The 15538-nt window shown below is 43.7% G+C and overlaps 1 protein-coding gene across 1 annotated transcript in view; it reads right to left on the reverse strand.

Annotated features, from left to right (window-relative positions):
* Window positions 1-15538, reverse strand: part of LOC137327705 (ethanolamine kinase 1-like) — a 363642-nt gene that overhangs the window by 131444 nt on the left and 216660 nt on the right. The window contains exon 4 of the mRNA XM_067993503.1: window positions 5375-5523. Coding sequence (XP_067849604.1) covers window positions 5375-5523 — 149 coding nt within the window. The remainder of the gene's footprint in view (window positions 1-5374; window positions 5524-15538) is intronic.

The following is a 15538-nucleotide window of genomic DNA, read 5'->3' on the forward strand; positions in this document are numbered from 1 at the left end:
GAAGTGCCACCTCCATCTGAAAAGGGTCCTAATATTTTGAAGCAGAATCTCAAACCCCAGACCCTCAGATGGAAGAAATGTTTGAATCGGGCAGAGAAAAGCTTGCACGGTCACAGGCGATGTGCACGGTGAAAAAACAAACAAGTAATGTTTTTGTAAATAGTTGCAATAAATCATTAGAATATTTGATATAAGGACTACTTGGAGTTTGGTTCTTTCGTATGACAATGGGGAACAGGTAATGTGCTGATGTTGAGGCTTAGGATTGGGATTGGGATGTGACAGCTAGCTGTGAGGAGCATGGAGTTTACTTAGACCATAGAAAGGTTGGTGAAAGGGGCAGATATTTGATGGCCGGAGACTTCCAAAAAATATCCAGCAATCTAAAGAATGTATGGCCCTCTCATTCATTTGTCCGGGACCACTGTCAGAATCTGTAAACTGAGCTGCCCAGGCAAATACGGCACTGGTGACTTCCCTTAAAGGAGAATTTATAGCAAATTGGCTGACCTGGCAAAAGTTCCCTGTGGTTCGCTGGATCGAGGCTGTCACATAAAGGTTGAGTGAGATTTGTGGACACTTTCTCTGCCACGGTCAGAGCTGTAACTGCTGCAGATCTTGGTGGCAGATCTGGCTGTAGCAATGAACAGAGCTCCTCCTTTGTGACTGAAACACAGCCTCCTCAGATAGAGCCCCTGGGAAAGTTCTTGGAAAGTGCACCTGGGCTGATAAACCCTGTTGCGTGAGTAGTGCAGGGATGGTATGGCTCGCCTCTTTGCGGCCTCTTGCTATTCCTCTTCCTCTATAATGCATAATCACGTAAAGTGGGATTCCCCGTGGGAAGCCAGTTGTGCAACCTTCAGATACTAATTCCCTTTAAAATACAATACTCTCCGAGGATAATGCAGGATGTAGGCAAAGTTTTCCCAAGTTCAACAGAGAAAATAAATTTCCAATAGCTGCAGTCAATCCCAAGATATGGCCAAAAGTCTCCACAAGCAATCTCACTTCAACAGTTTCCTTTTAGTTAATAGACTGAGACATATAGAAACTGACATGCATGATTCACAGGGCAATATGTAATATATGGGTCAAGAAACAGAGAGGGAAACATAATCCCTTAATAGCCGATTATGATGGGAATTTAAATACACGAGTAACCTATCTTTCCAGTCAATGTACAAGCTGTGTTCCTTGTTACATTACTGTCCGTTCAGATAAAATATTGTGCATAAACAAAGGCTGGGAATGCACAGGCTAAGCTGCTAACTAGTCAGATCACTTTGGGATAGATTCCTTGAACAGTGATGATATGCAGACCATATGAACAGCTCATTGTATAAGGCACAGTTTCCTGTTCAGCACTGAGGTGTAAGAGCTTGGCAGGGTGGAAGGGCTTATTGCAAATTTAGGCACAAGTTGCTCCGGATTATCCATTCATTAGAATTAAGATGCTGACTTGGCTCTGTGATAGCATTCTCCCCAGAGTTAGAAGATTGTGGGTTCAAAGCTCTCCTTCAGGATTTAGGTACATAATCAAGACTGATACTTCAGTACAGAACTGTACAGTACTGAGGAAGTGCTGCATTGTTGGAAGTGCTATCTCTCAGGTGAAAAGCTATACCCAGGCCCTGTCTACCTGTCGAGCTGGATGTAAAAGATTCAATGGTTTCCTTTTCAAAGAGGAGCAAGAGAAATTCAAAGAATTTCCCCAATGTTGAAGCCAATATTTGTCCCTCAACCAACACTACCTAAAACAGATTAACTGCTCATTGCTGTTTGTGCCGCTCCTTGCTGTGCGTAAATTAGCTGCTGCGTTTACCTAAAAAACTACACTTCAAAGGTAATTCATTGGCTGCGAAGTGCTTCAGCTCATCCTGAGGATATGAAAAGTGCTATTTATATGTAAGTCCTTATCTCTTTCTTTATTGTCACTCAATACTGCCAACTTTCAGTTTAAGTCGCCTTGGTGTTTATCTGAGTTAAATATGAATCCTCTGGACTGATATGCTAGTCTTGCTACCCTTTATATGAAGCGTGTCTAGAAACTTGTATGCATGGGTTGGGGGACTGGGTTGCAACAACCTCTTTCTCCCCTCCCCATCCCCAGGCCGTCATGACTTGGACAAAGACCAACACAGTAGTCAAATGTCGGCATCTCTTTTAAAGCTGTAACAAATTCTTATTAACTTCAGAAGGTTTCTGTCTACATAAAGAAATGTTTGCAAATGCGAAAAGTTTACCAATGTGATAATGCAATGCTGTGTTTTGATGCCATTTACATAATTTCTATGCAACACCTTTATGATGAAAATGACACATGATGAAAATGACACATGGCTTATCTACACAGGAGACTAATTCAATTTAGAAAGTTAATGCCAGATGAAGGGGATTGATGGTAAAGCACTTTATAATGTATGTAATCGGGTCCCTTCTGCTATGGTTGTCTTCTGCTTCAATTAATCCTCATTCGATGGAACTGTTTGATTGTGAGACTTCCTTTTTAACCGGAGACAACCTACAGGCTTTTAAAACAAGCTTCGCATCCGCCACTTTATCTCTGTTCCCATTCCTTACAACCTGGTGGTGTTCTGCACCAGAGATGTCAGCCCTTCACCTGGGTTTCTCAATAATGAAATGTTCCAGGGGCTACAATTACCGTACTGATTAAAAAGAACATTGGTATAATCCCAGGTTCAAAAATATCTGAAATGTTGCACCATAATTCCTTTGCTTTTTTATAACTACCTCTAGGCCCCGATTTTAACACCAGGTGGGTTTTGGGCAAGTGAATGCTGAGGTGATTTGGAAACTCACCCACTGTTGCAGAAATCAGGCTCAGGCCATTTTAACTCCCGGGCCTCATCAACATGCCGCTGGAACAGGCAGGAAGTGGGCGGGAAGTGGCTGCCGGCCTCAGAAAATCAGGTGGGTTTTGGGGAAGGAGGTTCCGGAAGGTCCCTGCGGGAGGGAATGGGGTGAATCTAGAGCAAAGGAGGCTTAAACATTTCTTGTGGGGTCAGGAGGAGCAGGAGTGCTTCTCCTGGCACCACAAAAGAAAGTAAAAAGGCGTACCTGTAAGGCCCTCTCTTCAGCCTGGAGTGGCTTGCTGCGCAGGCCTGAGTTAAAATTGCAGTCAGGGCTCAATGTTGTAATCGAATCCTAATCTGCATATTTAAAGAAAAACCCCACCCAAACCTGCACAAAAATCACAGTCTGCGGGACTGTGTAGCTCAAAGGCGGGTAAGTAACCTGGGCAAAATTTTAACTCCCCACCTTCTCGTTTCCACAGGGCGAGTACGGATAAAATTGCCCCCCAAATGTCAGTTAGCTCATTTGGTAACACTGAACCCCACTTGAAGAATTTGATGTACCAACCTAAGCTGATACTTCAGTGCAGGGCTGAGAGAATCCCTCAGTAACAAAGGAATGGTGTACCGTTCTTTGGGTAAGGCATTAAACTGAAGCCCAGTCCATCTGTTCCAACATTTCAGGTGATGTTAAAGATCTGATGGCACCATTCGAAGAGCAGGGAGCTCTCCCAGTGTCTTGGCCAACAGTCCTCCCTCAACCAACACCACCAAATACAGATTAACCAGTCATTTTGGAAGGAAGAATGCGGGGAGGCAATACAAACTAAATGGTACAATTTTAAAGGGAGTGCAGGAACAGAGAGACCTGGGGGTTTACAAACTGAAATCTTTGAAGGCGGCAGGACAAGTTGATAAGGCTGTTAAAAAAGCGTACGAGATCCTTGACTTTATAAATAGGGGCCGAGGGGAGAATTTTAACCCCCCAGGATGGGCAGGAGAGGGGTGGGAGGGACTTAAATTCTTAAAAATGTGAAACCCAACCCTAACTGGCCACGAGCACACCTACCTCCTGTTTAACCGGGGCGGGTTGGCGGGGGGGGGCGAGTAACCTGCTGTCGAGGCGGGTCAGTAATTTTATTATGTTAATGAGGCTGCGTGCCTCAGATTTTAACAGCCAATTAGATTTAACGGCTGCAGGCCGGGTTTGCCAGGACTTGGGAAACCCGGCAGCTAAAGAGAGGCGAGAACTGCCTAATCCAGCCGGTAAGTGATTTTCCAGCCCTGCTTGTGGGCCAGGAGGTGCAAGTGTGCTTCCCCCTGGCCCCTCAAGCTAACCTGCTTCCCTCCCCGTGATCAGCCGACCCCCTCCTGTGATCTCTTCCCCTTCCCCGCAATCCCTCACCTTCCACCCCCCCCTTCCCGCTCCCGTGATCTCCCCCCAGTGATCTCACCATCCCTCCCTCCCTCCTCTCCGGTCCGGTCCCCTTCTACGGCCTCTACTGCAGACCTTCCCGCTCAACAGCCAGCCAGCCTCTCAATCTGGCCGGCTGCCAGGTGGGAAACGGAGAAAAAACATTCAAATGAGGCCCTGCCATTAAATTTGGCAGGGCCTCCGTATTTCCGGGCTTCCCGGCCGCTGGCAGTCGCCCTGGTTCCCTCCACACCTCCCTGTAAATATCGGGGCCATTATGTCCAATGCTGGATACTTTAGGAATGATGTTAAGGCCTTGGAGAGGGGGGAGAAGAGATTTACTAGAACTGGTACCAGGGATGAGGAACTTCAGTTATGTGGAGAGACTGGAGAAGCTGGGGTGTTCTCCTTAGAACAGAGAAGGTTAAGGGGAGATTTAATAGAGGCATTCAAAATCGTGAAGGGATTTGATAGAGTAAATAAAGAGAAACTGTTTCCAGTGGCAGAAGGGTCGGTAACCAGAGGACACAGATTTAAGGCAGTTGGCAAAGTGAGTTGTTATGATCTGGAATGCACTGCCTAAAAGGGTGGTGGAAGCAGATCCAATAGTAACTTTCAAAAGGGAATTGAATAAATACTTGAAGGGGAGAAAATTGGGGAAAGAGCAGGGGAATGGGACTAATTGGATAGCTCTTTCAAAGAGCCGGCACAAGTACGATGGGCCGAATGACCTCTTTCTGTGCTGTAAGATTCTATGTTTCTATGATTTATCTCATAACTATTTGTGGGATTTCGCTGTGTACAAAATGGCTGTCATGTTTCCCAATATAACAACAGCTTCTGTACTTTGACGTTGTCTGTGAAACACTTTCAGACATTTCTGAGAGATGTGATAAGCATTATATAAATGAATATCTCTCCTTTCTCTTTCCATAACAGTACCCATGTTCAGCTATTACTATTTCAGGTATTAATTGGTAAAAGTAAAACTTAAAAAATGTCAAATCTAGTTTTAACATTATTTTCTGTAATAGTCACTGCACTTCAAAAATAATTCATTACGTGTAGCGCTTTGAGACAGTTTGATATAATAAAGCACTTTATTAATGCAAGTGTTATTATTTTTACTTAATAATTTTAAACATACCTTTTGCTTCAGTGTAGATTATATTCTTACACAGTAGATCATTATGGCACAGGACCACTGGGGATTTAATTTGGGAAAGGTGTTCTTTGAGTCCTTCAATTTCACTGACAAGAATGTCAAGACTTGGCACATCATTCACTTCCATGGAACTGGAGATAAAATATATATATAGTCATGCGCAAAAAAAAATCAAACAACTCGAGAATGATAGTTGCTGGTGTATTTTACAGCTTTGCATAAAACATTTAAGAAATATTACCTAACTTACATTTTCCAGTCAGAAGTGAACAGTGTTGGAACCATATATTCATTGGCAAGCAGAAAACAACAAATACACAGTGAGTTTTGACTGTTTTCATTTTATAAATGCCAACTCTTGACTTTACCATGGTTACAAGGTGCCATAGTCCAGCATAGAAGGAACTGGATTTAATTTCATTTCATCTGCTTCAGTCAGCTTAATGGTCAATTTTCTCCTTTTTCTTAGTTACAAAGTATGGTGCCTGTATTTTTTGTTATTGTAATTGTTCCTCAGTTGCAACACAGTCATACATCCATTCATACATGTGGCAGCTATATTATCCTCTATATGAAATATATCTGTGGTTCTGTCTATTTAATACTGTACAGTGACTGCATAATAGTCTACATAATTTACAATATCTGTGTTATTTTTTCCATAACATACTGGCAAACATATTCTTGAATCACTGACCCTTCCTGTCATGTCATGTGATGTATCTCATGCCCCACTTATATTACAAGTTTGCTGTCAACAGCACTGCTAAAATCAGCAGCAAATCCATAGCATCAACCCAGCATTGTGGTAGAAGTTGGATAGTGCAGTTTTGCAGTTGCAGTTCTGGAGAAACGATCCCACAAAATATCGGAAGCCTGCTCAGCTGTTAGTTAGCAACAGAGGCCGTGTGGAAACATGGCCGCACGCTGCTTATCCATAGTGTTTCAAAGCAGCAAGGAAAACCAGTCGGGTGCAGCGAAGGTCCCAAGTGTCAGTTCCCACCATCAGCTGGATATATATAAATGCATTATCAGGTTTCTGCCATAGCTTGTGCTCGACCCTGTCATCCTGTAACATAATAATGTTGCACCCATTACTGTCTTAACATGATTGATATAGAAGATCATTGCTGGCAATGGCTCACTCCATAGCACCATAACTATAACCAGTGAGATAATCACAATATAGAAGGCAAAATAATGACTGTGAAGTAAAGAGCGCATCGGAATTTTGAGATTCATATGATGTCAATAACGGGTCGAGCTTTGCAGTCATGGATGTTACCTGAACCTCTCCATTGCATAACAGCCCTTGAAATATACTCCAATCTTCCAGTTATTTCAGGTATAGTTCCTCTGAACAAAATGTTACAATTACAACAGTAACTGCGATCAGAAAAAACAGCAATGCAAAATGAACGTTACCAGAGTGGTGGTGTTTAAACTTTTTCCTCAGGAATCATGGAGTGGAGATATATTGGACAGATAGGCTATCAGTAAAGTGTTGGTGTTTTTACTGTTTCCAGATAAATCATATCGGCAAAGAAACAAATGTTCTGGACTGATTAAATTGTTTAGGACTGACTGCACCAGGAAGGCATTACTGTAAAATAATATTTTATTTAAATGGTTTGGTTCATAGCAAAGGTACGACTATAGCCAAGCTATAAGCACACATAATAATTGCCTGCACAGTGAGCACGCACTTTTTTTGGGGTCCGTCCAATTTTGTCCCCTCCACTCCTGAAGGCACTGACTCATGCTGGGTTGGTTCCACGGACACAGATTGCCCTCCAGTCCCTCGCCCAAGTGGCTGTTCTTCACATGTGAGCCCAGACAATAAAAGGCGGGGGGGGGGGGGGGGAATTTTAACCTTACTCGCCTGGTGGAAACCGGGCACTTGGGCAGTTAAAATGCCACCTGGATCCCACCATGTCTGATTTTAACCTGTTCTTCCCAGCTGCCTGAAGCCAGCGGGGTCCTTCTTTAAATTTGCTCATTGGGGTCTGATGATGTCAGGCGGACCCCGACATCATTTGAACTCAGGCCTGAGCAGGGAAGCCGCTGTGACTTCCCACCAGGCTATCAGCAGGTCCTGAAAGTTGAGTTTTTTTTATTTTCCTTTGTAGGGCCAGGAGGAGGAAGGAAAGTTTAGGCCTCCCACGTCTCGGACTCCCCACCCAGTTCCCTCCCAAGAGGTCCTCCCGGGACCCTTTCCCCACACCGACCTGCTTGTCACGGACGGCTATGGGCCACCCAATTTCCACGAGGTCGGCAGCTGTTTCCTGCCCGTTCCGGGTTGAGAGTGGACCAGCAGGATGATAATGAGGTCTCCAGCGGTTAAACTCGTCCTGTCCTCAGGTTACCAAAGGCAGGCGGGAAACTAACTGACTCCCGCAGTTTCCCTGGAAACTTGTTGGGAATTAAAATCGACCCCCAATTATCAGTAAGCTATTCAACCATGGGGAAGGAGGGCGCCATAGCTGAGCTCAATCCTGTCCTTATTTCACATGTACACCCACACACACTTCCCGCATGAGTCACTCAATAGCAAATGGAAACTCTAGCAAATTCCTACCCTTTCTAGGCCCAAGAGTACTGAAGCCTTACTGCTGCCCCAGCTGAGATCAGCAAACTCAATGCCAATCTGGGACCAAACCACTGACCTTCCTGGTCTGTATGGAACAGCAGCATGCACATGACAACCATTACTTAAAATGTGGATGCTACTACTATCTGTATCATTGTACACTGGTCAATAAAAACGAACTGTGCCTTTGTCGATTTCACGATAACTCTTCGGATTAAGCAGCAAACAGTATTCTTTTCAGTCTGTACCTAGTCCGAGGAAATTCAAGAGTTCTGCTTCAGTGGTGCTCGACAAATTTATTTTTGTTTATTTCCCCAACTATATAACAAGTAGTTGAAGGTGCTGGTTTGTAAATCACCTACACTTGCTAATCAGAGAAAATGTTGAGAAATCAATTCTGAGGCAGCAGCGTTTTAGGGGTAACTATAAACACAAGTTCTTTTTTGTCCCTTCAGATGATCAGCCTTTGAAAGAGAAAGGTTAACATTTCGGATGTGTGAGTTATGCTGAAGGTTTGTTTTAGAAACACTGTACTCTTTTTATCTTTCGAAGGCGGACTGACCTGCCCTGCATTGCTAACAATATTTATTCCAGGATTTCCAGCGTTCACATACTTTTTATTTTAAGAATATTAGGAATTGAGAAGGTTTCGCGCTCTTCTAAATTCTCATTTATAAAAGCCATTGTCATAAATTGTAACAAAACGATTTCTGCAGATCTATAATGAAAGAAAAGATGAGCATAGTTTGACCTCTCTTACAATCCAGAAAACAAAGAAAAGAACAAACTTGAATTTATATAATGCCTTTCATGACCTCAGGACATCCCAAAATGCTTCACAGCCAATGGAGTACTTTTGAAGTATAGTCATTGTTGTAATATTGGAAAAGATGGCAGCCAATTCGCACACAGCAAGGTCACCCAATCGTCAATGGGATAAATGACCAAATAATCTGTTTTAATGATGTTGGTTGAGTGATAAATGTTGGCTAAGACACTTGGACAATGTCCTTGCTCTTCTTCCAATAGTGCCATGGGATATTTTACGCCCACCTGAGAGAGAAGACAAGGCCTCAGTTTAACATCTCACCAGAAAGACAGCACCTCTGACAGTGCAGCACTACCTTAGATCTGCACTGGAGTGTCAGTCTAGATTATGTGCTTAAAGTCCTGGAGTAGGGCTTGAACCCATAACCTCCTGACTCAGAGGTGAGTGCTACCACTGAGTCAAGGGTTAAACAACATTCCAAAATTTATTTCAAATTGACAATCGCAAAATATTGGTTCAAATTTTCAACTCGTCAGGTGAAGTATTTTCTTCAAAAAGTATCAATCAGTGCAATGTCAGTATATAAATGTGCTGCGCAAAGGAAATGTCTTTTCTTTTTTAATGATCACATTCTGGCTCTATTCTCTTCCCTGTTCTAAAATGCTGTACCCAAGTCAGAAGCTGGAACTGTTGCTTGTTATGATCAAAGTAACACAGAGATAATTGTGGTTGAGGGTGGCCATTTGATCCATATAACTTATTCTTTCAAAGAAAGCTGCTAACTTTCTTATGAAAGTCAAGAGTTTCTGCCTGCACTGTCCTACCTAGAAAACCATTGCAGTTATCAACCCATCTTTGTGTAAACAAGTGTTTCCTGATACCCATCATGTTTCTACTTAGATCCTCTTGTCCTGCAGTCATAGCTTAACTTAAAACAGTGCTTTGGATTTACCTGTTTAGTTCAATATGAATTTAATTTTGTGCAGTGTGGAAACACGGAAGATTTTTTCTAACCATAAGGCTAACTTGTAGCATGCTAAAATAGATCAGTGAAGTATTTTAGCAAAGCTTCCTAACATAATATCAACAGTGTCAGGCTGCTTATGAAAATTGTTTCATACATGTATTATTTCCTTTTAAAATTCATGTTATAACTTGTATATAACATCAAGTTGGTTTAAAAAACAGAAAAGTAAAACTAAAGAAATGAAAGTCATGGGATTGATGTTCACAGGTAGCTCTTTCAGGGTGACAGAAAAGAGCTGACATTTTGCAACCAATTACATGGTTGTTTGCTTCCAATATATATTTTGTGAAACTTATTTTAGGAATTTTTGGATGAAACTGCTATTGCATTAAAAAAGGAATAGCAACATACACAGGAATCACTGACTAAACAAGAAATCGGACTCTCGCTAACAATGTCGGTCACATATTCCCAAATAAATTAAAGGCATACAAACCAAGATGGTGCCAAGTTCTATCACTGGTTTGTGCTGAGTTAGTTGTAGCTTGTGCTACAACTCGTCTCAATACCAATGGGTTAGGGAGGGAAGAAAAAAACATTCAGCTAGTGTTCCCGTTCCTCATCACTATCCAGCGATGTCTGTTGGTTGAGGGGTGAGGAGAGTATCGTGCTTGGCTGTGATCTCCTCCACTGTTGTATGGTCTACTCACACTTCTTCAAAACCCATATATGTCTGTGGAACCATACATGGATAAAACGTCAGTGGGGGTCATTTTCACCTTCACTGCTTGAGTGGTAAACGGGAGGGGGGGGTGGGGCGGAATGGCCCGCTCGTTATAGAAACCACCTGGTTTTCATTTCCTTTCAAATCAACACAAATGAAAGTCGGGCCGGTTTCTGTCATGGGCAGTCGATCCGCCCGATCTCCTTACCGCTCAAGCAGTGATGACGAAAATTGTCTCCAGAGTAGGGAGAAGAAAACTAAATGCAAAGAAAAAGGCGGAAAGGGTGGAATTACCCGGTTTCACCCAGAAACACCTGAGCGTTACAAGTGCAGCCCAAGATATCGCAGTACCTTAAACGAACGCAATAAAAAAGAAGCAAGTCTTTCAAAAAATGTAACATGTAATTTTTAATTCTATTAAACTTATTTACAAGACAACATGCTAACATGCTTCCCGGATATGCCAGACTGGCAGTTTATTACAACACAGCCAGGTTTACAATAATTTTACTGTCCTTATATAAGTTTAATTTTTTTTCCAATGGCAATTGAATCAAAGGATCATACCAGTGTTATAGGTTCACTTTTAAGACACCATAAAATATGCCCTGCTGTGTTAGCATTGTTCCCTGGCCTTGTTATCCTCATTACTTTTTATGCCTTTCCCCTTTAAGCAAAAATATCAGACAGCAATTTAAACCTTTAAATGCTTTCAATATTTATATTTGGAACAAATATTTTAAAAAGTATTATATACAGATGTCTGAATAACGTCAACCAAAGTCACTAGGCGGAAAAAAAATCTTGCACGTTCTGCCGATTTTATAGAGATTATACACGCAACCCTTCGAGTTGAAATAAAACTGTAAGTTTGATATATGGTATGAAATTGAATCTTCAGGCCAAAAAACAGAATTTGCAGGAGAATTCAAAACCTTCATTTTAACTGGTGAAACTAGGAAGCCAGCTCTCCAAGCTCTGTTTTAATACTTGCGTAGTGAAACAAGGGATATTGAAAACCTACTATGTGTTTCAGCATCATCAAACTGTGATTTAGCATACTTCGAAACTTACGTACATATGCTTGACATGTTCTAATACAATTCCTTGATTTATTTAATGCAGGCTTTAACTTGTTTGAGATAAATTACTCAACGCCTCTGTTAACATAGCAGGCAAAGGAATTTCATACTATCATAGAATCATAAAATCATAGAATGATACAGAGGGAGGCCATTCGGCCCGTCCTGCCTTTGGTAGAGCTATCCAATGAGTCACATGTTAAACATTCGTATGGTAATCTTTACAAAGCTTCATTTTAAGGCCACCGGAACAAAATGAGTGTCACTCGTTGAAGTCATGGGAGACGTTAATCGTCATTTTTGATGAAAGTTGTTTGGATAATTACTTCAGTCACAGAATGTTCAAGAAGATTCTGGCAGGAAATGAGGAAACTTTATGGAAGTTTCTCAATAAATTCTATCTGAATGCAGTCCCAGGTTTGGTTATTCCAGTGCAACAATTGTTCCACAAAACCCGATTAAGTGTCAGAACCACAAGTGCTTATATACTGAAAGTCTTTTTTATTCCAGTATTCCCTTAAGTGACTTAAGGGAATAATTGTGGGATGTATGTGATCTATGAACATACTTTTGTGATTGTAAGCATGATTAAATACTGGAAAATGCCCCCTAATAAAAGTTTTGAGTTTATAGTTTTTTATAATCCACAATAAAAATAATGAGGAATTGGCTGCAATGTCGATATCGGCGACAGGTGCCATAAGTTAGATGCTGTGCACCCCGATCCTCCGGTGGTGAATTCACGCCATAATTTGCTGGAGAAATAATGAAAAGTGAGCTTATCAGTGGATCGGGAGCAGCACGGCCAATGTCTGATACACATCCAAGGGAACAGGGCCCGACACAGAACAGAAAAACGCGTTATGGGGCAAAGGATCCAATCTGATAACGTGGGGATGGGTCACATTCTGTACAGACAGAATGTCGAGGGCGGCTTCAATTTGATTGATGAGTTTGGACTGAAACTATAAAAATATATAAATCGGAGTTATGAAGGGACCCATGTCAATAGGCTTGTCTCCCGAACTGCGTGCGATACCTAGCCATATACCATTACAGGTTGGATCCATGCTTAGTGCACGGGCTCAATAAATATTCATATAAAAATAGTATTAGTCAGGAGAAATTCTGAAAATGGCCAGCTGTCAAAACACTTATTACTTAATTGAGGTTTAAGATTTCAATGAAGTTCCTCGAACAAGTCAGTAAAATGTTGCCCTCAGGCAACCTGCTGAGCGATTGAATATGTTACTGATTCTGAGCTCTCCTGCGCCGTTCTGTAAAGGTCTAAGTGGCTGTGGCGATCACAGTGACGTTAATTCAGCAAACTCGATCTTGCCATTGATGCAGGGGCGGAGCTGTGATAATTAGCTGTTCAACTTTTTTGGCAAGGGTCTCTATGGAGCAGTGCAAACGTCCCAGCAAATTATGGTGTGGCATAAATAATGGCGTCATGCCATAATTTCCTGCACCATATTAATAGCGTACAACATGCGCAAGTTTTCAGCAAATTCAGGCCCAATAATCATCTTATAACTTAAAGCACAGGTCTGGTTTTCCTTTGTGGAACTCAGGACTCAAAGCAGCAATGCATTTTTTTTACTTTAACAAATTCTAACAAACATCACATTATAAAAACACCACTTTAATTGCACTTTACAGCAAAAGTAATATCAGACTATTTTTAATTACAATGTCCAGTCAGCAGGAAATAACACCCAAGGTAGTCAGCTAGATAAGTAAGCAGGTGACTAGGCTTTTTAAATTAATGAAACATGTCAATCTGGGAATTTATTGCCTATTTGGGTGGAGGGTAGTTAAAGAAGAGCTTTTTGGAGTCTGAGCATCAAAAACAAAGCTTTCTCTTTCTTCTTTTTTGATGAATTTGAGATGAGAGATTGGTGTGGAAAGCTTTTCGTTTTAGCACCCAGTGTCCATACCAAGCACTTCCAGGTCAGAGGTCAGACGCAGGCTGAGGTTCGTTCTTGGCTGCCACAGAAATGTGCCTCAGCTGCAACCCTCTTCCGAGTAACATTTTCATTTCCCAAGCTTGGGCATGACTGGGATTTAGTACCAACTAGTGCCAAGCTACAGTCACTTTGATTCTGTGCCCAGGAGAAAATAAATGGAAAATGTAGTGTCCCAACTCACTTCATGTGGAGTCACTGGGCCCGATATTAGGAGGGAGGCGGGTCGGCAGCAGGGGGGGTCGACTGGGTGCGTGTGTAACGCGCCCAGTGAAATTGGGGTGCTCCGCATGCGATCGCAGCCTAATTGAAGGTACTTACGCGTGCTTCCGGGTTTCTCGTTCCAGACCTGCGCAGCGGGCGCACTGCGCACCCGCATCACAGGCTGACAGCAGAAGGATCCCTATTTAAAGGGGCAGTCCTCCAATGCTCCTCCTGCAGCAAAGAACCATTTTGGGAGCATGGAGCAGGCCAGAGGCAAGGCTGCTCCAAGGCTCTCTGACTCCTCACTCCAGGTGCTGCTCTTTGGGGTCAGGAGTAGGAGGAATTTTTTTTTTCCATCTGATGGGAGGAGGTGGCCTCCCTCGGCCACCATGAAGGCCTGGCTGGAGGTGGCCGAGGAGGTCAGCAGCAGCAGCAATGTGTGCCGAACCTGGGTCCAGTGCAGGAAGCGCTTTAATGACCTAACCAGGTCAGCCAAAGTGAGTATACTTACGCATTCTCCCACACTCCGTCTTCCACATCACCTCCACCACCACACAACTCCTTCTGCACTGCCACCACAACGCTCTCGCATCACTCCTCACATCCACTCAACCATCATCCTCACCTTGCCTGCACTTACTCACCGTCCCAGTTTCCATTCGAACACTACCACGCAACCCAATCCTCATACAATCTCATGGCTATGTCTCACAGGCACCCTCCCATGCATCTCCCTCACGGTCACCCCCACCCACACCAATGCACGTAGCGGGTTACTATGCAACCATCACTCAATCACTCCTCTCTGTATTTTGCCTTGATAGGAGAAGAGATGCCAGAATGCCCGGGAGAGGGCAAGGACCGGAGGGGGCCCGCCACACCAGGTGGTCCTAACGGACGCGGAGCAGCAGGCATTGCAAGTAAGCAGGACGCTGGAGTGCCTGTCCGTGGCGGACGCCGAGGCTGGGATTGCACAAGCAACTAGTGACAGAAAGCTAACACTCAGAACTCATGATAGCGAATGATCTTAGCATCACTTGGCATCTGCAGCACCTCAACATCTGTCCACATGCCTAATATTGCTTTCTGATCTCTTGCAGGGCCATCTGCGACCACCGTGACTGTGGAGGGCGATTCCTCAGAGGACCTGCCGGCCTCTGAGGGGGCATCTTCACATCGGAGCCAGCCATCCACCAGCGCAGATACTCACACCTCGGTGGGTCCCCGTCCTCAGTTAGTTGAGGTTGCACATGGTGAGTCACCACGCATGTAAGCACGAGCAGACCCTGGTGGCGGGGCAGCCGTGGAGAGTCCGCGTCGGTGGGAGCACTCTTCTCCAGGCTCTGCTCAGCTGGACCCAGATGCTGAACCCTGGGGGCCAGCCATGAAAAGGAGAGTCATCGAGGGCCAGCAGCACATTGCTGAGGTACTGGAACAGGTGCCACGCGCACTCTCCACAATCATGCAGAGGATGGAGGAGTCCAACTCCTGCATGAGTGGAATGGTGGCACAGATACAGGAGGGTAGCTCCGAGATACTGTCACAGGGACGTGAAGGCGCCTCTGAGATAGTGTCGCGGGTAGGTGCGGGAATGTCTGCGATGGAGGAAAGGCTAGCTTCCATCGAGCTCCAAGCACAGCTCAACAATGAGTCCATTCAGGCCCTGACAATGGCCGTTCGGATTCAGGGTGAGCAACATTCTGCCGCCTTGAACAGGCTGACAGAAACTTTACAACTGGCCTCCCAAGGCTTCACACAAGTCCTCCAAACTGTCGTCCAGCAGGGTGGAAGGAGTGATGTGGGCCTGGGCCTGGAGAAGGATGATTGTGAAAGGGGACATGGA

Source organism: Heptranchias perlo, chromosome 12 (assembly GCF_035084215.1).
Source record: "Heptranchias perlo isolate sHepPer1 chromosome 12, sHepPer1.hap1, whole genome shotgun sequence".
NCBI lineage: Eukaryota > Metazoa > Chordata > Chondrichthyes > Hexanchiformes > Hexanchidae > Heptranchias > Heptranchias perlo.